The sequence below is a fragment of the Littorina saxatilis genome, linkage group LG13 (genome assembly GCF_037325665.1).
Source record: "Littorina saxatilis isolate snail1 linkage group LG13, US_GU_Lsax_2.0, whole genome shotgun sequence".
Taxonomy (NCBI): domain Eukaryota; kingdom Metazoa; phylum Mollusca; class Gastropoda; order Littorinimorpha; family Littorinidae; genus Littorina; species Littorina saxatilis.
This window is the reverse complement of record NC_090257.1, coordinates 37,236,347-37,261,859: the sequence shown is the minus strand read 5'-3', so window position 1 is coordinate 37,261,859 and position 25,513 is coordinate 37,236,347. Positions and strand designations below refer to the sequence as shown.

Below are 25,513 nucleotides of genomic sequence, written 5' to 3'. Positions count from 1 at the left end.
GGCAGTGGGTCAGTATCGAAGGGTGGTGGTCAGGGCAGCTTCTGGGTGGACGTTATGGGCAGTTGGTCAGTATCGAAGGGTGGTGGTCAGGGCAGCTTCTGGGTGGACGTTATGGGCAGTTGGTCAGTATCGAAGGGTGGTGGTCAGGGCAGCTTCTGGGTGGACGTTATGGGCAGTTGGTCAGCATCGAAGGGTGGTGGTCAGGGCAGCTTCTGGGTGGACGTTATGGGCAGTTGGTCAGTATCGAAGGGTGGTGGTCAGGGCAGCTTCCACTGTACCTTCTTACCTGTGTATGCGGTCATGATTTTGTTGTTGAATGCAGATAAAAGCAACAGTTGTCAATTCTTGCTGCTGATGAAATCCTTTTTACATTTAGTCAAGTTATGACTAAATGTTTTAACATCGAGGGGGGAATCGAGACGAGGGTCGTGGTGTATGTGTGTGTGTCTGTGCGTGTGTGTGTGTGTCTGTGTGTGTGTGTGTAGAGCGATTCAGACTAAACTACTGGACCGATCTTTATGAAATTTGACATGAGAGTTCCTGGGTATGAAATCCCCGAACGTTTTTTTCATTTTTTTGATAAATGTCTTTGATGACGTCATATCCGGCTTTTCGTGAAAGTTGAGGCGGCACTGTCACGCCCTCATTTTTCAACCAAATTGATTGAAATTTTGGTCAAGCAATCTTCGACGAAGCCCGGACTTCGGTATTGCATTTCAGCTTGGTGGCTTAAAAATTAATTAATGACTTTGGTCATTAAAAATCTGAAAATTGTAAAAAAAAATAAAAATTTATAAAACGATCCAAATTTACGTTCATCTTATTCTCCATCATTTTCTGATTCCAAAAACATATAAATATGTTATATTTGGATTAAAATCAAGCTCTGAAAATTAAATATATAAAAATTATTATCAAAATTAAATTGTCGAAATCAATTTAAAAACACTTTCATCTTATTCCTTGTCGGTTCCTGATTCCAAAAACATATAGATATGATATGTTTGGATTAAAAACACGCTCAGAAAGTTAAAACAAAGAGAGGTACAGAAAAACGTGCTATCCTTCTTAGCGCAACTACTACCCCGCTCTTCTTGTCAATTTCACTGCCTTTGCCATGAGCGGTGGACTGACGATGCTACGAGTATACGGTCTTGCTGAAAAATGGCATTGCGTTCAGTTTCATTCTGTGAGTTCGACAGCTACTTGACTAAATGTTGTATTTTCGCCTTACGCGACTTGTTTTGTTTTATGCTCAGTCAATTGGAACTAAGAGCCAAAAGCTCATGTTCTTGTCTCTTTACACTTTAGGTGAAAGAGGCTTCTCTTAATTGACTCTCACAAGAGGTGTTGCTACTTTCATAGGACAGTCCTATGAGTGGTGGCTTATTGAACACAAGGGGGGTGGGGGCTTTTAGTCCTCCCTCTGTTCCTTTACAGGTGTTCAGGAGTCCAGAGCCTGGTGTTCTTCTCTCGCTGGTGGTGTTCCTCTCGCCAATGCGAAGTTTTGCCAACAGCTCTTTGGAGGTCTGATGACGTGTTCATTACTTTTTTACCTCCTGGACATCTCCTGCTCTTAACTTGATGGGGCCATTGCCTTGCCCTCGTTAGTTTCTGCAGGACAGGTTCTCTCAGGGACATAAGTAAGTTCCCTCCGCCTTTAGGAGCAATCTGCATTTATGAGAATTGGAGTAAGAATATGTAATTTAATGGAAAATTTCAATAGTAAATTTTTATTTGATTAATATACTTACCCAATTCTCATAGTTAATACCCTCCCATCCATCCCCGCTACTTAATTTCCTACGGGTTTTTGAGAAGTCTCGAATGATTATTCCGGATGCCGGCGCTCACGTGGTGTGTGTGGTGGGTTATGGGTAACCAGGTGGGACAGGGCATAGCAACGGCTATGGCGTCTGTTTTTGAGTCACTTGAGAAAATGTGACTCTATGTAATCGGTCAGTGTTAGTCTGTCCGGCCGGCCGTCCGGCCGGCCATCCGGCCGGCCGGCCGGCCGTCCGTAGACACCACCTTAACGTTGGACTTTTCTCGGAAACTATCAAAGCGATCGGGCTCATATTTTGTTTAGTCGTGACCTCCAATGACCTCTACACTTTAACGATGGTTTCGTTGACCTTTGACCTTTTTCAAGGTCACAGGTCAGCGTCAAAGGAAAAATTAGACATTTTATATCTTTGACAAAGTTCATCGGATGTGATTGAAACTTTGTAGGATTATTCTTTACATCAAAGTATTTACATCTGTAGCCTTTTACGAACGTTATCAGAAAAACAAGGGAGATAACTAGCCTTTTCTGTTCGGCAACACACAACTTAACGTTGGGCTTTTCTCGGAAACTATAAAAGTGACCGGGCTCAAATTTTATGTGAACGTGACTCATTGTGTTGTGAATAGCAATTTCTTCCTGTCCATCTGATGCCTCATATAATATTCAGAACTGCGAAAGTGACTCGATCGAGCGTTTGCTCTTCTTGTTAGCTTGGTTACCACCCTTGCAAGGGCAGGTAATTTGAGTAGTTTTTCGACATCTAGCATGTGAGATTGATCCCGCAGTGGGGCACTGCGGTTATGAAATTAAAGGCCCCTCCTGTTTTTGGAACCGCAGGAGCTTTCTAGTTTGCTGTTAGGTAGATTTTTGGTTCCTCTTTCCTGTCATGCTCTCTTTTTCTTCATGAATTCTTTTCTTTTTTCTGCCTTCTTGCTCATTTACCTGTATTTTTTCCAAAAATCTCTTCTCTTGCCGCTTGTCTCGCGATTCATGTATAGTTTAATCTGTTAGTGTTCTGATGTAAGTCCAGCAGTAGATAGGTTAAGCCTATTTTAACATACTGGAAACTGGTAATCTTCCAGTAGGTATTAATTTAGTTTTACTAAAGCCTGCTGGGACACAAGTAATGGGTTAGTGCATTTGTAAACAGGAATCGCTTGACAAGTGGCCCCCTTCATGCCCCCCTTCCTCGTCCTGATATGGCTCTGCGTAGTCGGCTGGACGTTAAGCAACAAATAAACAAACAAAATGTGAGATTGAAATCAATGCATTTATGAGAATTGGGTAAGTATATTAATCAAATGAAAATTTACTATTGAAATTTTCCGTTTCCCTTCTTTGAGCCATGTGACGTCAGAGGCCGACAAAACTTCATATTTAGGCGGCCAGTCGAGACTACAAAATAGTGCATTTTTGTGTGCGTTCAGTCATAAAAACTAAAAGGAATTCTAACCAAAATCGATTGATACATAAATGTTATTTGTATTTTTGACCAAAATATGACATTTTACACAGATCGAGACAGTTATTGTTCACCTCGAACGCTAGCGCGGTCTCGGGGGAACACTGAGTGTCTCAATCTGTGTAAAATGTCATATTTTGGTCAAAAATACAAATAACGTATGAAACTTGTTATTAAATCACTCGATCTGTGTGTATTATTGTTTGAGTAAAATGTGTTTCTGACCCTCAGGTGATGAGATTGGTGAGACTGATCAAAGCATCTCCTATGCTTGAGGGATTTTGTTACAAGGTTGGATTTCCATTTGATTTTTGTTTGTTTGTTTGTTGTTGCTAGAATTATTTGTTTTGTGTTCTTCTTTTTTCATTGTAATAAATTTGGCTTGTATTAGAAATAAATCTGCAATTTTAGTTATAGTCATGGCAAGAACTTTCTTCCACCCCATATACGTTTATTGAAAGCAGTTGTGCAAAACCGATTTGATATTTGTTTGAGTTTTTTCAAATGATAATTAAAGTCATTGTAATGGTAATGATTGCACAAAGAAACGATGCAAAGTCTTTTATAGGAAAGTTCAGATGACCTTCAGTAAATAATTGAGGTGAGATCAGTTCAGTATTTGTTTACATTAGAAGACGGCGTAATTGTTGTTGTTGTTGTTGTTTTGTTTTGTTTTGTTGGCTCACGTAAGTGTAGCCTATGCAATCGTAACTTTGTCTGTCTGTGCGTGTGTGCGTGTGTGTGTATGTCTGTGGTAGAAACTTTAACATTTCCGAGTCTATGTGTGAGTGGTTATCCAAGACTATGGATAAAGCTCGCATAAGATTACGTCACGGTCAAAAGTGTTTGACGTCAATTAATGCATCATGACGGCATGCCTCCCTGTAGTCTTTCTCTCTCGCGTGGTGTGTGTGGTCTCGGTCAGTGTTATTTTGAGCGGGCCGGGACTATTTGGCAGTCGTGTCCCTGTAAGTAGGCTACATGCAGACACAGACAGATCTAGATCTAGTGTCTCTCTTTCTTGCACAGTCGTCACCTAAGCTTACTGTGTGTGTGGGTGTGTATGTGTGACGGAGTGATTGAGTTTGTGTTACTGTTTGTCTATTTCTTACGTGAGCCTTGAAGGCTTCGCCTCTTGTTTTTTACTTATCTATATAGTCATTATCTTCAAATACACAAAGAACAAGAAATTCCTCCGAGGTAGGAAAAACACCCCCGTCCTTACCATTCTCACTGCCACCAACTGAGAAGGTTATTTCCCTTTGACCATTAATATGTCCCTCTATAAGTCCTTGTAGAATCTTAATCCACCAATAACTCCCTAACCGTGTGTTTGACTGGTCCCAATTTTTGTAAGGACCGTCTCAGGAATGTATAGAACCTGTTCACCAAGTTTGGTGACGATCGGTCCGTTCATTCTTGAGATCTATATGCGAACACAAACACACAAACACACAAACAAACAAACAAACACATCGACCGAATCCTATACACACCCCTATACCGGGGGTGTAAATATGATAAAATCAAACTATTTGTCTGCAGATTTTCGGGCCTCCCAAGAAGCTGGGCAGCCTGATCCTGTTCACCATGTGTCTGCTGGTCATCGCCTCCAGCATTTCTCTGCAACTCTTCTGCTTCATCCCCAAGTTTGACAAGTTTGCCACCTTCCCCCAGGTGTGTTCTGAACCACTTTCACTTGAAGATTATGCATGTGGTTGTGTGACACTGGAGACTACTGCGTCACCCTTCACAGCAGGCTCTGCAGTTGTCCGCCGTTGAAGGGCACGAGCTATTTATAGCTCGACGTTTCTTCTACGTTGCTGACATCTGAGAATTATAGAGTTCTGTTTGTGATAGGGTCTGGCTGCCGCTGTCTCCTTGTATGTTCTTGGGAACCTTTGCGTACCCATAACAGTTTTTATAGGGATATTAATTTAGCTCTGAATTTCTCAAACCTGTTTGACTGGGTTTCGCCTCCAAAGGTGATTGTTGTGTTCCGACACTCAGTGACATTAGGTTGAAAAAAGGGCGGGGACGTAGCTCAGTCGGTAGCGCGCTGGATTTGTATCCAGTTGGCCGCTGTCAGCGTGAGTTCGTCCCCACGTTCGGCGAGAGATTTATTTCTCAGAGTCAACTTTGTGTGCAGACTCTCCTCGGTGTCCGAACACCCCCGTGTGTACACGCAAGCACAAGACCAAGTGCGCACGAAAAAGATCCTGTTATCCATGTCAGAGTTCGGTGGGTTATAGAAACACGAAAATACCCAGCATGCTTCCTCCGAAAACGGCGTATGGCTGCCTAAATGGCGGGGTAAAAAACGGTCATACACGTAAAATTCCACTCGTGCAAAAAACACGAGTGTACGTAGGAGTTTCAGCCCACGAACGCAGAAGAAGAAGAAGAAGGTTGAAAAAAAATTCCACAGTTAGAATGACCTACGAGATGGACAAATACAAAATAGGTCAGGCATCATTTAATTAGCAGGACATTAAGATTAGATATTGCACAGGTAGAGAGACCTACTGTGACAGGCACAGATAGAGGGAAACATATATGCATTCAAGGTTCAGATCTGGCATCAGATATCAGGACATTAAGGTTATAGAGTTTAAGGTTGAAGAATAATGCACAGTTACTGAGTTAGAATAATCTGCAGTGGCAGTCATAGAGAGATGGATACACATATATTCAAGGTTAAGGTCTGGCATCATTTAGCAGGACATTAAGATTATGGAGTTGGGTTGAAAAAGAAAAGGCACAGTTAGAATGACCTACTTTGACACCATAGAGAGAGGAATACACATATATGCATTCACAGTTTAGGTCTGGCATCATTTACAAGGACATTTAGATAATGCAGATGGGTTGAAAAAAGTGCACAGTTAGAGAAACTCAAACTGGCATGCATAGAGAGACAGACACAAATGAGCATGCAGGCTTTAGGTCTGGCATCTGCAGTTATCAGGACATTAACCCCTTGACTGCCTTATGACGGGTATACCGCAGCGCCTTACGACGTGTTTACCCGTCTTCTCCGTTCAGGAATTTTCCAGAAATGCTACGTCACTGCTGACACACAAATAGCAGCCAATGGCTTGGAAGGATACCTCATTCTCATGAATAAACGTAAATGGTGACGCGGTTTTGCGTCTGAAGGCTATTTTCGGCCTTGGCGACAGGGTAGGGGAGAGAAATCTCGACTCGTCAAATTGGGTAACGGTGACAGTCGACCGGGCCCTAGTAGGGAAAAACAAAGCCGGACTGACGCTACAGGCGGTGCAAATGATTATGGATACTGACAGGGGAAGGGTGAGATCTTCTTTCGGACGATTCGTTGGAAACAGGTAGATGACAGTGATTATAATCCTTTCTTGGAGCAAGCAAAACAGCCACCTGTGTTTGATCCACAGGCACCGGAAGATGCACCGGACTGATTTTTGAAAAGTTCATATTTAAACATCATTATAAGCCAAACTAATTATTATTTCCATGATTAGACACTAAAAACAGATTCTTCGTTCAATTTCCTTTAAAAATAACATAGGTTTTACTTACCTACCTACTGCCAGTTTGGAGCTAGAATTTTTTGTGAATTATTACACCCCGAACTCCAATATTCCCTGGCAGTCAGGAATGCACATACGCATGTTTTGATTGGCAGCGAAAGGGTTAAGATTATAGAGTTGGGTTGAAAAAATGTGCGCAGTTAGAATGACCTACTGTGGCAGGCATAGAGAGGAATGAATACACATATGAATGCAACCTTAAGGTCTGGCATTAATTATCAAGACATTAAGATTGTGCAGTTAGATTTGAAATGTGCACAGTTACAGAGAGACCTACACTGGCAGGCATAGAGAGGAATAAATACACATATGAATGCAAGACGTTAAGATTTTGTAGTTAGGTTTGAAATGTGCACAGTTACAGAGAGACCTATACTGGCAGGCTTAGAGAGACGGATGCACACGAGCAAGCAGGCTTTAGGCCTGGCATTTTCATCAAGATGTTAAGATTTTGTAGTTGGGTTGCAAATGTGCAAAGTTAGATTGGCGTAAAGTAGCAGACATAGAGATATGTTTGCAGAGCTTAGGTCTGGTATTTTTCATCAAACATTGACACGTTAATATTTGATATGACCGATTGTAATGCATTCAAGTAGGGCAATTGAGTGACACATCAACGTTGTAATGTAGTGGTCAGACATAACAGTGTAGTCTCATTGATTCTGTAAATGACCAATTGATTTTATGATGAATCAGTCTTATGATTTTCCATGCATTGACCCTGGCTTAAACTCATGCTGACACATTCCAGACACGAACAGAGGGACGGTTGTACCCTGAGTAATACAAAGAGCACTGTCTCAAGTTTTGTTTTGCTTGGGTATTAATTGTTCCAGGATGGAAGAGGATGTGTGTGTGTGTGGGTGTGGGTGTGTGTGTGTGTGTGTGTTTCTTCCTTGGTTAGAATTTCTTTTTCATTTGAGTGCTTTTATTTTTATTTTTTTTGGTTAATAGGAGTTCCCTTGAACATGTATAGTTTTATGTATAGACATAGACACATTAATAACGCTTCTTCCTCTGTGTATGACTAGCAGACATGGGACTGGTCCGATTTTTATCGGAATTCCGATATTTTCCTTAGCTCACAGACCATTCTTGAGATCGATGCAAATTCGTTGAGAAAAAAAGGGGGGGGGGGGGAGTTGGTATGAAATGTTCAGCTGAAGCTGTCTGCGTCTGAAGTCAGTGCATTCGCACCCCAGCACTCGCGTGAACCCATAGGTGGTGGTATGAACCGTTCAGCTGAAGCTGTATGCGACTGAAGTCAGTGCATTCGCACCCCAGCACTCGCGTGAACCCATAGCAGTATCATGGGTCGCGTTTGATTGGCTGTTGATCTCCGACGATTATTGCCGAGGCTTAATTATTCACCGATGGCTGTTTGTGGGTTGTTTTGATTGGCTCCCGATCTCCAAACATCGAAGGTGAACAATGTAGCATCATGGCGTCTGGATTCCATATTGTTTTGTCGGCTGTGGAAGCTCTTACGATCGACGACCAAAGTGTGAAAAACAAGTGGAAAGCCAACTGGCTGTCAGAAGAAGTGACTGTCACTATCAACAAGAAAGAAAGGCGCCAGCTCATTGGCGACAGTATCGCCAAAATATCCATTCCCGGTCAGGCCGTGTGCACGTGGTGCGACAACGGCCACTGCGTGGTGAAATACGGACTTGGTGGAAAAAAGGTGTTGGTTCGTCACATTGAAAGCAAGAAGCACAGAGGGCTCTTGGAAGCACGTCAGACAACAACCTCCGTTGTTTCTGCAACCGAGATAAGCTTTCTTATAAATCTGAATCTCTCTCTCTCTCTCTCTCTCTCTCTCTCTCTCTCTCTCTCTCTCTCTCTCTCTTTCCCTCCATCCTGTCTGCGCTGAGCCGGTGACCCGCAGTTGCTGGTAGGCCTGAATAAGGAAAATTAACACCTCAACTCAAGGCAAAACAACCGATTTATAGATTAGAACCTTTTTTTTTGGGGTGGGGGGGAGAGGAGGTGCACTCTGTTCAGACATTGTAGCAGCTTTGATGAGTTATCTTGATTGCTTTTTGGCTCACGTAAGTGTAGCCTATGCGATCGTAACTTTGTCTGTCTGTGCGTGTGTGTGTATGTCTGTGGTAGAAACTTTAACATTTGAAGACGTCACATTATGGCGTAAGAGGGTTAGACGTCACGCGAAGGAATTACTGACAGTCTCGGTCATTGTCATTTTGAGCGAGCCGAGACTAGTTGGCAGTCGTGTCCCTGTAAGTTGTTTAAAATGCTAAAACATATTATTCTTGTGGTTTTTATAGCTTTTTAAAAAGGCATGATCTATTTTTTTGCTATCAGGAGAGGCCCCAAAATGGCCTTTATAATTCTAAAATTCATTTTCCGTCAGGGGGGCGAAGCCCCCCTGAACCCCCCACCGGGGCGTTGCCCCTGGACCCCGGCTTAGTTTCCTACTTTTTGAACATTTGCTGGTCTCATGCCTGGACTATATGTATGTTTGTTGGGTGCCTGCCTGTTCCTGTTATCTTTCATTTGTCTTTTAATTACAGCATTACGTTGATGATGATGTTTACTTTGTACCAGCAAATTTTATTCTCACGTCTGAGGTTTTTGATCAAAAATTTCCTGGCCCCTCTCTTGCCCTCCCCCCAGGCCTTGATGTCCATGTTTCAGGTTTTGACGCAAGAGGGCTGGGTGGAAGTGCACACGGATTTAATGGATAACGTGGCATTGGGTGCCCAAATTATTGTGGCCGTCTATTTCTATCTCTTCCATTTCATTGTAAATGGGGTGAGTGCGTGTGAGCGGGGTGTATCCTTGCATCCAGACTGCGAGTGATATGTATCGTGGCTCCATCTTTCGCTGTCTTCGCTTACTGTTCTCTGAACCGTGGCTAATGTGTGCGCTGACTTTGTATGAATGACTGTCTCCGTAGAATTCTCTTGACAACTTGCCAAGAGTTGATTTCTTTCCCTAATGTAGTTGTCCCTAACTGGCTTGTCTGACTGACCTGTAAACCAGGGCCGGGGTGCATGAGAAAGGTACCAACCAGGTGGGAGCAATCCGCGGTGTTGGATTGGTTGAAATTGAGATCTGTTGTGATTTCAACCAATCAGACCCTGTGGTTTGTTCTCTCCTGTTTGGGTGGGACCTAGTTTCGCTTCGTGCCCCTCAGCACTACTATGAACAACTTTCTGACTTGAGTGTGACAATTTCACTAGCTTCGTATGGTCCATGTTAATACCTGCATAGTCAAGCAGTATGTAAGAAATGTTAAGTCCTTTGTACTGGAAACTTGCATTCTCCCAGTAAGGTAATACATTGTACTACGTTGCAAGCCCCTGGAGCAAATTTTTGATTAGTGCTTTTGTGAACAAGAAACAATTGACAAGTGGCTCTATCCCATCTCCCTCCTTTCCCCGTCGCGATTTAACCTTCGTGGTTGAAAACGACGTTAAACACCAAATAAAGTAAAGAAAGAAAGTTAATACCTGCAAAGATCCGCTGTTAACTGTTCGTTTTCTTAGAATCATTATTGATGGTCAATGAAAAATATGCAGGGGGGGTATGATGACCTGCATAGAACCACCATCAACTGTTCAGTTTCTAAGAACTTTGTTAATGAAAGCCTGAGTTATAAGTAGAATAATCAGTGGGAAAATATGCAAATTTATGGATTCTAAAGGTTTGTTAGCTTATGCGTAGGTCAATTCCAGAGGTGTATTAATGAATGAATAGATGCTGTTTAGCCAGTATTTGCACTTTTTACATCAAAGAATGGTTAGCTGCAAGATTGGGAAGTTAAACTCTATACATTGCTAGTGATTCTGAGATCTTTCAACCAAAATGCCCTTCCTGTATGAACCAGTCATTTTTAACTTAAGTCCATATAACTCTAGTCTAAGTACAGGAGCATGGTAAACTAAGTGACTAAGTATTGCTTGCAGTATTTTCCACTGTTGTTTTATCATTTAAAACTTAATGAGATGAGACGAAAAACCGAGGTCCCTTCGTGTATATACACTACATTGGGGTGTACACGTTAAAGATCCCACGATTGACAAAAGGGTCTTTCCTGGCAAAATTGTATAGGCATAGATAAAAATGTCCACCAAAATACCCGTGTGACTTGGAATAATAGGCCGTGAAAAGTAGGATATGCGCCGAAATGGCTGCGATCTGCTGGCCGATGTGAATGCGTGATGCATTGTGTAAAAAAAATTCCATCTCACACGGCATAAATAAATCCCTGCGCCTTGAATATGTGCGCGATATAAATTGCATAAAATAAAAATTAAAAAATTAAAAAATAAATCCCTGCGCTTAGAACTGTACCCACGGAATACACGCGATATAAGCCTCATATTGATTGATTGATTGAACACTCATTAAACCTCATTAATCATAAGTCATAACCTCAGTGCTATAAAGTCATCACTGCAGGTGATTTTTCTTCAATCAATCAATCAATCAATGAGTCTTATATCGCGCATATTCCGTAGGTACAGTTCTAGGCGCTCTGCAGTGATGCCGTGTGAGATGAAATTTTATACGGCCAGTAGATTGCAGCCATTTCGGCGCATATTTACCTTTCACGGCCTATTATTCCAAGTCACACGGGTATAGGTACAGCAGTCCCTGCAATGTACGGCCCCCGGCGTGAGCGGACACCTGACATGTACGGACACATTTGCTTGGCACGGAGTGTTTTCCTTCTATATTTGCCCCCCCTTAAACGGACACCTGCAAAACGAGGACGCGGACACTCATTTTCGGTCCCAACAGCAGGTCATACCTCCAATGTACGGACAGACCATCGTCAAATTTTCACCACAACAAAATCGATAACAGAGCAGTCCGGCTCTTGGTACAAAGATCACAGCCGCAATGGTGTGATGACAGTCACTGATAACTTGAGTGCACGTGTACCCATCGTGTGTCTGTGTGTAACCTCTTTCATTGACAAGATACTCTTGTTTCCCCTCAGCCTTGACCAGTGAGTCGGTTGCCTAATCTATGAACCCTTCAGTTGTCTTGCTTTGTCAAAAGTTACGACACAGTCAACTGGTTTTGCTCTGAGTGAACAGTGCAGCTGGCCTCTCTGGCCACAGCCCCCAACAGTACATGGCTGGAGGGAGTGAGAGAGAGAAAGGGGGGTTAGCTGGCTAAACTCTGTGGGGTGTCCGGTGTCACCGCATGTCAGCAGGAAGAGCATTGGAGAGAAATAGAGAGGTGTACTCTTCCACACAATTTCCAAGCATCAGTTGTCACGGCTTGGGGTAGGCATTAGTGAGGGAGAGTGGGAGCTGTGTTATGTACAGTGTATTTCCGACTGAAGAGTGAAAAGTCACTGCCATGCCACATGATCGGCATGCAGTCAATAAAGCCAGACAAGAAACAAATAAATTACTTGATTATGACATGCAGCTCTATCTGCTGCTATTTATTCAAACTGGTTTTCAAGCTTATTCTTGCAAAGCATCTGCACACGCTCCTCTGTGCTGTGTTTGTGTGGCTGCTTTCGTATGTCAGTGCATGGTGAGTGTGTTCATTGCCTTGAGGATTTATTTTATCTCTTCTTTTCAACACTTTTCATACAAATCCTTTTTACAGAACGTTTAAAGAAGTATTAGGAGTTTATTGTTATTGTTTAGTAGCCACAAGAAGTGATTAGCATAGACTCAATCCTGTTGTTTGTGTGTCTCTGTGTGAGTGTATGGGGGAGGGGGTGGTGTGGTCACCCCTCCCGTGACCGGACACCTGCAATGTACGGACAGTTTTGCTATGGCCCAAGGGTGTCCGTTCATGAGAGGGACTGCTGTAGACAATTATTAACTGTGCCTAAGCAATTTTGCCAGGAAAGACCCTTTTGTCAATCGTGGGATCTTTAACGTACACACCCAATGTAGTGTACACGGGGGGAGGTTCGGACACCGAAGAGAGTCTGCACACAAAGTTGACTCTGTGAAATAAATTTCCGCCGAACCTGGGATCGAACTCACGCTGACAGCGGCCAACTGAATACAAATCCAGCGCGCTACCAACTGAGCTATATCCCCGAAGGTGCATGGAAGTGCTCTGCGCATACACACATTTTTTTTTCTCCTGCATACTCTTAATTACAGTACTAATTCTTTTTTTCTAGATGAACTAACATAGGTTATTATATTCTCAATATGACCCATAGACTGTCAATATAATACAGTAGCAACAATCTCTTTTGTAGATGAACTAACATAGATTACCACACACTGTATATCACCCTTAGATTGGTAATACCATAGCACCGTGAATCTCTTTAGTAGATGAACTAACATTGGCTATGAAATCGATGCATTCCAAAAGCCCGCTCTGCTGTGCTTGTGTCTCATCTTTGTCCTTTCTGTAACTTCTCTGCTTTTTCAGGTCCCTGAGTGTGAGGGCGAACTGGTGGTTTGATGTTCCTGATTATTTCATCACTTGTACACAGTGAAAGTGTGTTCATTCAAACATTTTATTTTGGACTTGTATTCATTTTGGCAGTATTTGCACCTAGTACTTCGTATTCAGCCGAGTGCACTGGTGTTAGACAACTTTTCAAAATCTAATTGTATTTTGGGCACACTTTCACCCGTCTGTCAGAATGGTTGTTGATGATTGACATGCTCACTTATTGCTTTGTTCTGTTTCTTTCTCTCTCCCCTTTTGCACTGCACATGGACTCTTCCAGGCTTTCATGTCCATGTTTCAAATCTTAACCCAGAAGGGGTGGATCGAAGTAATGCACGTCACAATGTATGTAACGGGCGAGAAGATTGCCCCGTGCGTCGCCATCTATTTTATTTTCTACCACCTTGTGGTCACGCTGGTGAGTTGGAAACTTGGCTCCGCCCTTCACAGGTAGTAGGCGGAGCTTCAGAGCAAGGGGGCGGGGTTTTGGACCCTCTTGTTTCTGTGGAGATGGTGTAGGGAAGAGGCTGTCCGTCTGCCTTGTTTGTGGATGCAGCGGCCATCGCAACTGTCACTTTCTCTTGGCCTCATCAGGAAACCAAGGGCTAGAACACTTGGTATCCCAGTAGAGCAACTCATGCACACTTTTGACAGCCGCACTAGGCTCCCAGCGTAAGCGACCATTTTTTCTTAGACATTTGCATATTTTTGCATAAATTTGCATCTGATTAAGTGTGCAGGAGTTGCTCCCCTTGCATGTTCTCACTTTAACCTTGAAGTCCACAGACAAAGCATTTGGACAGCTTCCCTTCTCTGCAGGTCTCATTGCTGTCGGTGTATACATTATATTTCAATTTTATATTGGTGTTGTGAGGATGGCTTCATTTTATCTGACTTCGTTTAGTCAGTTGAGTTGTAGATGCCAGAATATTATGGTGGCACATTTTTTTTCAATCTGTAGAAATGTTTTTCTTATTTAGCAAATGGCAGCCATCTGTGATTTTTTTCTGGGCGTTGTGTTGTTGCTTCTCCAAATTTTTCTCCTCTCAGTGTGAATATTCTAACGTTAAGTATGATGGTAAAAGAGTTTAGATGCACTGAACCCAATACAGGGAGAAAGATTGAAATTGAGTGTTACTGTAGCATATTAGCTAGGTTGAAGTTAACAGACTGCAAAACTATGAACACATGTTTCACGTAAACACCTTAGGCCTAACAAAAAAATAGGTGTGGTTACGGTAACCCGACCTACCCTATTTTTAGGGGCCGACCCTATAACTTTTTATTACATTTGTCCTAAAAAAAAAAAAATAAAAAAAAAAAAACGAGTGCAGAAAACGCAATGAAAGCGAAATCGCCCGAGTCGCACACTTATTTCCCTGTCAAGTAGGTTTAATTTGTACACATTAGAAAAAAAAGTAAAAAAAAAAAAAAGTGATTGCCTACCTTCCTACCCTATTTTTTTTGGCTATGTTACCGTAACCACACCTATTTTTTTTTTTTTTTTTTTTTTTGCCTAATCTTGCACATGCACATTTGTTCACACATGTACACGCAGAGAAGGAAACCGTTAATATGTAAACTGTTTGGATTTTTCAAAAAAGTAAATCACAAAAATATATCTTTGATCGAGAATTAACACTGTAGAAACTGCTGTTTAAAGATCTGCTTGTAGGGATTTGAAAAAGTTACACAAAACAATAAAAAGACAAAAAATCTTGAGGTTTCACAAGGGTTGGCAGCTAGGTCTGCTGTTTTTTAATATTTTGATAGAAAAAAAATATCAAATAACCAAAGGGAAGTAATCGCTCTTAATGCATACGACATGTGTAATAGAGTAAGCGAGAGTTGTACGGAACCTTTTCTCCTGGCACCTGAGAGAATAACAACCATTGAAATGAACAAGCGACTTTCATCCTCAAAAAAGGATGATCACCGCTTACTCTATTACACATGTCGTATGCATTAAGAGCGATTACTTCCCTTTGGTTATTTGATATCTTAACATCGCTCTGCCTCATACTGTTTGAGAAAAAAAATAGTATACACCCTCCTGAATTTCAGAGTTTAAGATGAGTGGACTTTCAATTTCTAGGGGTTTTGTTTGTTTGTTTGTTTGTAATGTTTTTTTTAACATGGATAGATGGATTATTTTCTTTCTCTCTCTTTTTTTAACAGACTTGACTTGCTGACCAGTATTTCAAGCATAGTTTGAAAACAGACAAATATCTTTCCATTTTTTGCTTTGCAGCTTTAAATGTGTAGGTTTCAGAAAAAAATGTTTCGCAATGTCAGGGTGCTTATTTGTGTATATCAATTTTGCACGTTTTTTGTGTGAACAGGGGAGAGGGCGCAACTTATGGGCTATTGACATTGGGGGCAAGTTGAAGAGAATATACTTGTTTTAGTCTGTCTGTCTGTCTGTCTGTCTGTCTGTTGAATATGAAGAGGGCGGGAAAGGAAAGACAGAGTCACTGATTAGTTCATCTTTAACATTTTCGTTTGATGCGAATGCCTGATCAGAGGTCAGATTCTAAGATTTCAGACAACTAAAGCGTGCTCTTTGTTTTTCAAATGAATGAAATGAACCCTGAGTTATTCCCCTTTTTTTCCAAGGGTAAAATAGATGAATTTAGGTTTAGAAAATATTATATTTGCACATGTAAATCAGTCTTTGTCAGTGTAATCGCTCAGATCAGTGTAGTTTAGGACAGCATTTTTATTGAGTCACTTGAGAAAAAGTGACTCTATGTAATCGGTCAGTGTTAGTCTGTCCGGCCGGCCGTCCGGCCGGCCATCCGGCCGGCCGTCCGTAGACACCACCTTAACGTTGGACTTTTCTCGGAAACTATCAAAGCGATCGGGCTCATATTTTGTTTAGTCGTGACCTCCAATGACCTCTACACTTTAACGATGGTTTCGTTGACCTTTGACCTTTTTCAAGGTCACAGGTCAGCGTCAAAGGAAAAATTAGACATTTTATATCTTTGACAAAGTTCATCGGATGTGATTGAAACTTTGTAGGATTATTCTTTACATCAAAGTATTTACATCTGTAGCCTTTTACGAACGTTATCAGAAAAACAAGGGAGATAACTAGCCTTTTCTGTTCGGCAACACACAACTTAACGTTGGGCTTTTCTCGGAAACTATAAAAGTGACCGGGCTCAAATTTTATGTGAACGTGACTCATTGTGTTGTGAATAGCAATTTCTTCCTGTCCATCTGATGCCTCATATAATATTCAGAACTGCGAAAGTGACTCGATCGAGCGTTTGCTCTTCTTGTTTTTTTCTCTGTTAAAACTGTTTGTGGGATGTATCTGTAGTTTTTTGTTGCACTATTAATAGATTATTAACTCAAGATTTTTTAAATATAATTGCATGATGTCCAGTGTTGCCTTTTTTTTTGCAAGAGATATTTGTCTGTTTTCGGTCTAAGGAATTTGAACAGTGCAATTTAAAAACTATTTTTGTTCAGGCTTGAGAGAAATATGGAGAAGCACACACTCGCAAGATAGGTCTAGGATGGCTGTAATTATTGTAGCTTTGCCAGTTTTGATGTACTCTTCAGTTTCAATGTTATCTACTATATGAAAGAATATGTTGTTCAACATTTGCTTTCTTTTTGTTCACTGTTTTCAACGGCTGAAGACGTTCTCACCATTTTGTTCTCTCTTCATTTTGTTTTTGAAAATCTATTTAAATTGCTTTTTTTAGGAGAAGTTTATTTTCCTAATTGTGTCATCTACAACTCAGGCATGGGAATTGTCCGCCGAAAGGCAAATTTCCGCGGAATTGTTTTTTTGTTCCACCGAAAAAGCAGAAGTTTCCGCCGAAAAAAATTGGGGGAGGCAAAAATGGTTCTAAAAACTGAGTTAAATGGCAAACTTGGAGCTAAGATGACACCAAATTGCACCATTTGGGTTCTTTGGAGAGAAAACAAATTCCGGGGGGGGGGCATGCCCCCGGTAAGGCTAGGTGCTTCGCGCCGTTGACTTTGTTATTACTTACACATTTTCAGCCTTTTTTACAATTTGTAATTCCCATGCCTGAAAACTGGAATTTTTGAACTGTTGAACTTGTACAAAATTCTATATTATAAACGCGTTATTAGCTATCTCTCTGACACCAATATTTTATGCATAAAAAAAAAGCGTGTCGAAATTTATTAGTCGGAAAGATTAGGTAACTGACATGAAACTGTACTTCAGTTTACATCATTACTAAGATCTATACCTGTCTTTTTCAGATGAACTAATCACTTTTAACATTAGTCAAGACTGTTTTGATTGTGGAACAAGTGCATTTGGCTCTTTAATGTTAGTTTAAGATTGTGAAAGTTGAACATTTTGGTTAGTTTTATGGTATGTTTGGGAATGTTCATGTCTTTAAAAGAATTTGAAAAAGCAAATTTTTCAAGTAGCTCTTCAAGTTACCTTGATGTTAATTTTATTATTTGTAATTTTAATTTTATTTTTTTTACAATTTTTGTGTTACAGAGGTTATGCAGGTATACAAAGAATGGACAGATTTAATTTTTTTGTTTTGTTTTATTTTTTCAGTTAAAGTTATATTTATTGCTTTCAATTTCATTTAAGCTGTCATGTTTTTCTGTATATTATTGATGGAACGTTTTGCAACTGGTTCATTGAGTAATACCTTAACTTGTTTATTTCATGATTCATACCAAAAAAACACCATATTTCATATTGTTTTGACTGATGAAAAACATAAAGAAAGTATCTTGACATTAAAAATGTGTACATGTATTTTCATTTTGTTGTTATTTGGTTAAGTTGCACTGTATTAATTCTGTTTTATTCTGTAAATCAGTATTTGTATAATGTTACAGAGAAATAGAATTCAGACACCAATAATGGATATTAATGCAGCAATATGTTTTTACATGATTGTTGTATTATTTTACATGTGCTGTCACTTAGTCTTACTGACACCTTTTTTGTGGGGGTGGGGGGGGGATTTTTTTAGCATAGTAGGTGGTGTGTGATAAATGTGAAAGACAAGAGTACAATATGCCTTTCTGACAATGCTCTATAGTGACATAAAAGAAGTTTTGTGTGACTTCTCTCACTGCATTAAATGTAATTGTGATGCAGATTGTCATCAGCTTGTTTGTTGCTGTCATCTTGGACAACCTTGAGTTGGATGAGGACATCAAGAAACTGAAACAGGTCAGTAAGGAAATGCAGTTCTCTCTTGACAGGTTCTTTGTTGCAAGGTCTTGTCTGTTACTTTCTTCACAAACAACCACACACACACACACACACACACACACACACTACACACACACACACACACACACACACACACACACACACACACACACACACATACACACACACACACATACACACACACACACACACACACACACACACACACACACATACACACAGTCACACACACACACACACGCACACACACACACACATACACACACACACACATACACACACACACGCATGTGCACACACACATGCACACACACACACACACTAACCCACTCACATGTATGATCCCACGCATGCAAATTTCCCCATGTGACATTATTTCCCACGTGACATTACAGGCCAGTCTCTAGCAAGGGGGTGTGTCTTATACACATGTACATGAACCACGTCTCGTAAGTTTGTCCGAGAAAAAGTAAGGGAGAGAAGTAGTCCTAAGGGTACTCACTCTTTCACAACCCATATTCATGCAGTTATTTCCAAAAAACGTCGATTGAGGACTGACAGCCTGAAAAGGGAAGGAGGGAGTGGGTTTAAAATGGGAGGAAATTTACAGAGGTTATAAAGAGAAAATCTATGACAGCAAGGTCTTAAAAGACTGGAAAACATTTAACCCCTTGACTGCCTTATGATGGGTATACCCGTCATGCGCTTGTGCAGCCGCAGCGCCTTAGGACGGGTTTACCCGTCTTCTCCGTTTCGGGATTTTCCAGAAATGCTACATCACTGCTGACACACAAATAGCAGCCAATGGCTTGGAAGGATACCTCATTCTCATGAATAAACATAAATGGTGATGCGGTTTTGCGTCTGAAGGCTATTTTCGGCCTTGGCGACAGGGTAGGGGAGAGAAATCTCGACTCGTCAAATTGGCTAACGGTGACAGTCGACCGGGCCCTAGTAGGGAAAAACAAAGCCGGACTGACGCTACAGGCGGTGCAAATGATTATGGATACTGACAGGGGAAGGGGGAGACTTTTGGACGATTCGTTGGAAACAGGTAGATGACAGTGATTATAATCCTTTCTTGGAGCAAGCAAAACAGCCACCTGTGTTTGATCCACAGGCACCGAAAGATGCGCCGGACTGATTTTTCAAAAGTTCATATTTAAACATCATTATAAGCCAAACTAATTATTATTTCCATGATTAGACACTAAAAACAGATTCTTGGTTCAATTTCCTTTAAAAAATAGCATAGGTTTTACTTACCTACCTACTGCCAGTTTGGAGCTAGAATTTGTTGTGAATTATTAACCCCGAACTCCAATATTCCCTGGCAGTCAGGTATGCACATACGCAAGTTTTGATTGGCAGCGAAAGGGTTAAACGGGGATTCTGGAAAGGGTTGTCCACAGCACTCGGAAGTAGAACCGGGAGACTGCAAACAGTGTCTATATAGCCCAAATTTTCTGTCTGCAGCTGAAACTGAGAGAGCAGAGTGCTGAGACTCAGGAGCAGCTGCCAATGAGGCTGCGTATTTTCTCCAAGTTTCCGTGAGTACAGTATGTTTGATAGGCTGTTCTTTGTGTATCTTCTCCTCTCTAAATGCGTACGACACGTGCAATAGAGTAAGTGGGAGTTACCCGGGACCAATCTCCTGGCACCTGAGAGAGTGAAAAGCATTTAAATGAACAAGCGACTTTCATCCTCAATTTTTCAACCTTCCAGAGATCACCCGCAGATGTTGGAAGGTGTATAAGATGCCATCAGACTTTGAGGTGTCTGACGTGCGCGAGAGTTTCATCCGTCAGTTCAAGCGACTTTCATCCTCAATTTTTCAACCTTCCAGAGATCACCCGCAGATGTTGGAAGGTGTATAAGATGCCGTCAGACTTTGAGGTGTCCGACGTGCGCGAGAGTTTCATCCTCAATTTGTTCATCTTTATTTTCAGAGATCACCCGCAGATGGTGAAGGTGTACAAGATGCCATCAGACTTTGAGGTGTCCGACGTGCGCGAGAGTTTCATCCGTCAGTTCACCGGCTTGGACAGTGGCCTGAATCTGGTGGTGGACACCCAGAACAACGGTCAGGCCATCTCCCCCTTCCTCAACGCCACCCACATGCGACTGGTCAAGTCTCCCACCCACGCCACAAGATGCGGTGGAGTGGTGGAGAAGAAGAGTGGTATCGCCAACATTATGCAGTAAGTGACGTTATCGTGTCCGTGAAATTCCATTTGATTTTCTTTTTTCTTTCGTTTTGTTTGTTGTTGCGCGGTGAAGAAGAAGAGTGGTATCTACTGCAGTGTTGTATTGTATTGTATTGTATCGTATTGTATTGGTTTGGTTTGGTTACAGGGAGTCGCAGCAACAGAAGCTGGTGAGCGGAGGCTCGGCCCAACTTGTTCCAGTTGGAGGCAGAACAATGTCACTACTGGGACATCAGCACCAAGTACGCATGGAGAGAAGGTGAGTTCTTCTGATGGGGTCAGAAGGACCTCTCAGATCTGTTCATGTCTGTACATCTAAAGATGCTTGTGACTTAGCTGCGGTCAATCGCTCACTTCACGTTATGAATACTAACAAATGAGTTTTTCTCGCGAACATTTACCCATGTTGGGCATTCATTTCTGCTGCTTTGCTTTTTATGACCAAAAGAGAGTGACAGATTTATAATCAATGTCAGACAGAGAAAAAAGTATGTAAAATTGCATTTGCCTCAAAATACAGTTACTGCCTACAAAATACTTATTTCCTCATCCGCTTAGAGCAAGCCTTTTTAACGAAAGTTTTTGATTTAGCGCTATATAAATGTTCTTCTTATTATTACTTATTATTATCCGAAGTTCACATCAAAAGTCTCAGGGCTTGGAAACATGAATACAGGCATGCAGGGGAAAAAAAAAAAAAATGTATACTGTATTGCCTGGGTCTCACATAATTATACGATTTTTCGGAAGTGTCGGGGATAGTTAAGTCGGCTAGGTCGGAAGTGTCGGATGCAAATTCGGCTCCAAATTTCACTCCCGACCTGTCCTTACGACTGATCCGACCATGTAGCCGACAAGCAGACGACAACCACCCGACTTTAGGGCCGACAAATCTGACATGTGTCCAGACACTTCCGACTGCAGTAACGACAATTCCGACTGCAGTTACGACAGGCCCGATTATTAGCTGAAAAACTTCCGAACGAATAGCCGACTCTCACGACCAGTGTAACGACTAAACCGACTAGCTAACGACTGTCCTAACGACAAATCAGACTGCCCTAACGACAAATCAGACACCATTACGACTAATCCGAACGACACTATGCCACCGACAAATCTGACCACCCTTACGAGTCTTCCGACTACCGTTACGACTAATCAGAATCGCCTTACGACTAAACCGACACGCTTACGACAACCACCCGACAAATTTCTATTCGTCTGAGTCGGGAGGCTCTTCCGACTGTTTTGAACATGTTCAAAACAGTCTGAAGGGCCTTCCGAACTAACCGACTTTTCAAAAACAAAATTGCTAATTCTCACAAACTCTCCGACCTCTTCCGACTTCCAGCCGACTACCTAAAGTCGGGTGACATTCGATGTGAGACCGGGGCATTAGGCAGCTCGCTTTCCCCAGCCCGAACTTCCATAAGGGTGACCTCCCAGGACTCTGTCAATCTTATCTAATCCTTATCCTTATCCCAGTTGTATTTGATTTTTCAGAAGCATGCGGGGGTCAAGGCCTAACAGCCTCAAGCTGAAGCGACACCCCACACTGAAGGAGAATGGAGACATCTCCATGCTGTCCACCGCCATGATGTCTTCACGACGCATGGACGACTTTGACATCAAGACACTGCAGCAGAAGAAACAGCAGGCTGAGATGAAGAGGTTAGGAGGCGCCGTGCTATTCGCAAATGGAGCTGTGTTTCAATAAAAAAAAATTCAAAAAAATTCATAAAGAACAAGAACAAGAATTTATTTTGCCATATTGCTTAACAACCATTGGAATTTGTCAAACAAGAACAAGAATTTATTTCGCCATATAGCATAACAGCCATTGGAATTTGTTAAAGTGTTTTTTCTCATAACTATTTGTGAACTGACACCTGAATGGAAAGAGAGGAGCCCTCATAATGGAACAATCAACTTTTACAGATTTTGACATAAGTTTCTCTGATGTTGAAAACTTCCAAAAATATTCGTGGCTTGAGGGTAGGAAGCGGGAAAGGAGGGGGGAATCGGGAGAGGCATGCATGAACTTGGTTGTGTGTGCAAGCATTTCAGACGTTCACAAGCTTTATATATTTCTGCCAATTGGCATCAACTGAGTGAAAACCAAGTTACCGTTACGCTGTAATGATTGTTTCTTCTGCAGAAACCAGATGGAAGTTGACCTGCGTGAGAATCATCCGTTCTTTGACACCCCGCTGTTCCTGGTCGGCCGCGAGAGTAAGCTGAGAAAAGTGTGCTCCATGATCGTGAACGCCAAGTACAAGTACGTCCCCCGGGACCCCATCACGGGCAAGGAGATCAAGTCCAAGTACAAGCAGTTCCAGTGAGTACTCAATGTGTTACAACAACAAGAACGGAAATAACCAACAAAGAAACAAAGGGAAGTAAGCTCTCTAAATGCACACAGCATATGCAACAAGAGTAAGTGAGAGTTATACGGAACCAGTCTCCTGGCCTCTGGGAGAATAACAAGCATTGAAATGAACAAGGGCTCCGCTTCTGCATAACTCGGGCTAACTCTAGTTGCACATGTTGTATGCATTTAGAGTGCTTGCTTCCCTTGTTTCGCAGATCTGCAGATGAAGGTGTCTTCTTCTTCTTCTTCGTTCATGGGCTTAGACTCAATCGTTCATGATTTTAGCACGAGTGGATTTTTACTTGTATGACCGTTTTTACCCCGCCATTCAGGCAGCATACACTGATTTCGGGGGAGGCATGCTGGATATTTTCGTGTTTCTATAACCCACCGAACTCTGACATGGATTACAGGATCTTTTCCGTGCGCACTTGGTCTTGTGCTTGCCTGTACACACGAAGGGGGTTAAGTCACTAGCAGGTCTGCACATAAGTGGACCTGGGAGATTGGAAAAATCTCCACTCTTAACACACCAGGCAGCAGCGACCGGGATTCGAACTCACGACCTCCCAAATAGGAGGTCGACGTCTTACCACCACACCACTGCGCCTGTCGATGAAGGTGTCAATACAATAGAACCTCCCTGTTAAGACCCCCCCCCTCCCAGTATAATTAAGACTCCCTCCTTTTTAAGACCTTGATTTTTAAGATTTTCTGTTCATAACCTCTGTAAATTTACCTTTATTTTAAGACTCCCTCCTTTTTCTGACCTGATGTTCTCCGGTTTTTGGTGGTCTTAAATGGGAGATTCCACTGTAATGGAAACGCTTGAAAATTTACTTCTGGAGCACCCTGTTGATTTCTTAACTGTAGATCAATCAATCAATCAATATGAAGCTTATATAGCGCGTATTCCGTGGGTACAGTTCTAAGCGCTTGTCGAAGAGTTGTCAACACAGGACTAACAAAGAAACTAACATCTTCAGACGGACACGAACCCTATCACACACTAGCAAACCCTGGTAAACATACAACAAACAACTGTTTAACAACAATGTACACATCAATAGCTAGGTCCAAACAAAATAATATTAAGCACAAAGAAAACACCTCTCACAGAGCACAGCACAAGAATGTCTTTTGGGGCACAACACATCACGTCGAGCATGAAAGTCGCAGCCAGCTACGGGAAGAACTGAGTCTTCAACCTACTCTTGAACGCGTCAAGAGAGGGGCTCTGGCGAAGCTCAAGCAGCAGGGAGTTCCAGACGGAGGGGCCCGCGGAGGGAAATGCACGCTGACCAGCAGATGCGAGTTTCGAGCGAGGGATGTGGAGGCGGAGAGGGTCAGCAGCAGAACGAAGGGGACGGTCGGAGGGCTGGTTGTACAGGTCCAGGGAGGATTGAAGGTACTCGGGACATGTATTACATGGATTGTGTGTGTGTTACAGCAAGCTGGTGGGCCTGGTGACGTACCTGGACTGGGTGATGATCATCATCACCATTCTGTCCTGTATCTCCATGATGATGGAGACGCCTAGGGAGCGCATGGTGGAGAAACCCACTCTTCAGGTAAGGACAACATTTTTTTTTAATTTAATGTTTCCAATTCCCGACTCATCCTATTTTTTTCCTCCAGACCGTGCAACTTTTCTTGACCCTCCCAAAACAATATTAATACAAACAAGAGGCGAAGCCTTCAAGGCTCACGTAAGAAATCGACAAACAGTAACACAAACTCAATCACTCCGTCACACATACACACACACACACACACACACACACACACACACACACAGTAAGCATAGGTGACACTGTGCAAGAAAGCGAGACACTAGATCTAGATCTAGCCTACTTAAGCCTGTCCTTAATTGAGCCCGTAGTCGACTACACGAAGCTTCGCAAAGTCTTAATACCAAAAACCCGCAGCTACGGCATGGTACTTTGACCCCAACATCGCTTCTCAAGTTTTGACATGCGAAGTTTTTTGGTTTTTTTGTAAGAAGAGTGCTTTTTGATTCAAGATGGACGACGAAATCAGACTCAATACCATAGTGAAGAATGCACTTATCGACTTTGGTCGATAACGACTAACCTCCTACCTGTATTATTTCATACTGCGATGCATTGACATGTCGAATGAAACTCGAAATTCCAGCGCTCACGCCAACTGGTCCCGGCCGTGCTCAGTCAACGAAATAGAACACATACAATTAACTTACGTCATCATCAAGTACGCAAAGTACAATTTGTGACGTAAAGTACTCAGAAAGAAGCACACCACGCGCTGGTCGAGACTACGTGCATGCGCTTTCTGACTAATAAGATTTGAGACGCCAAGACATGAAAAGATAACTCTCTTTTCCGCCATAGTGCCTTCCAACTAGTCTCGGCCCGCTCAAAATAATGAGCCAAAATGACCGAGACTTTCAGTAATTCCTTCGCGTGACGTCTAACCCTCTTACGCCATAATGTGACGTCTTCAAATGACGAAATGTTAAA

General features: G+C 42.1%; 1 protein-coding gene across 2 annotated transcripts in view; it reads left to right on the top strand.

Annotated features, from left to right (window-relative positions):
* Positions 1-25,513, top strand: part of LOC138945640 (sodium leak channel NALCN-like) — an 85,280-nt gene that overhangs the window by 20,123 nt on the left and 39,644 nt on the right. For both annotated transcript variants that reach the window (XM_070317115.1, XM_070317114.1), the window contains exons 13-22: positions 3,483-3,542; positions 4,797-4,928; positions 9,458-9,595; positions 18,354-18,428; positions 19,908-19,981; positions 20,381-20,632; positions 20,787-20,897; positions 22,145-22,312; positions 22,800-22,979; positions 24,463-24,583. In XM_070317115.1, the coding sequence (XP_070173216.1) occupies positions 3,483-3,542; positions 4,797-4,928; positions 9,458-9,595; positions 18,354-18,428; positions 19,908-19,981; positions 20,381-20,632; positions 20,787-20,897; positions 22,145-22,312; positions 22,800-22,979; positions 24,463-24,583 (1,311 nt within the window). The remainder of the gene's footprint in view (positions 1-3,482; positions 3,543-4,796; positions 4,929-9,457; positions 9,596-18,353; positions 18,429-19,907; positions 19,982-20,380; positions 20,633-20,786; positions 20,898-22,144; positions 22,313-22,799; positions 22,980-24,462; positions 24,584-25,513) is intronic.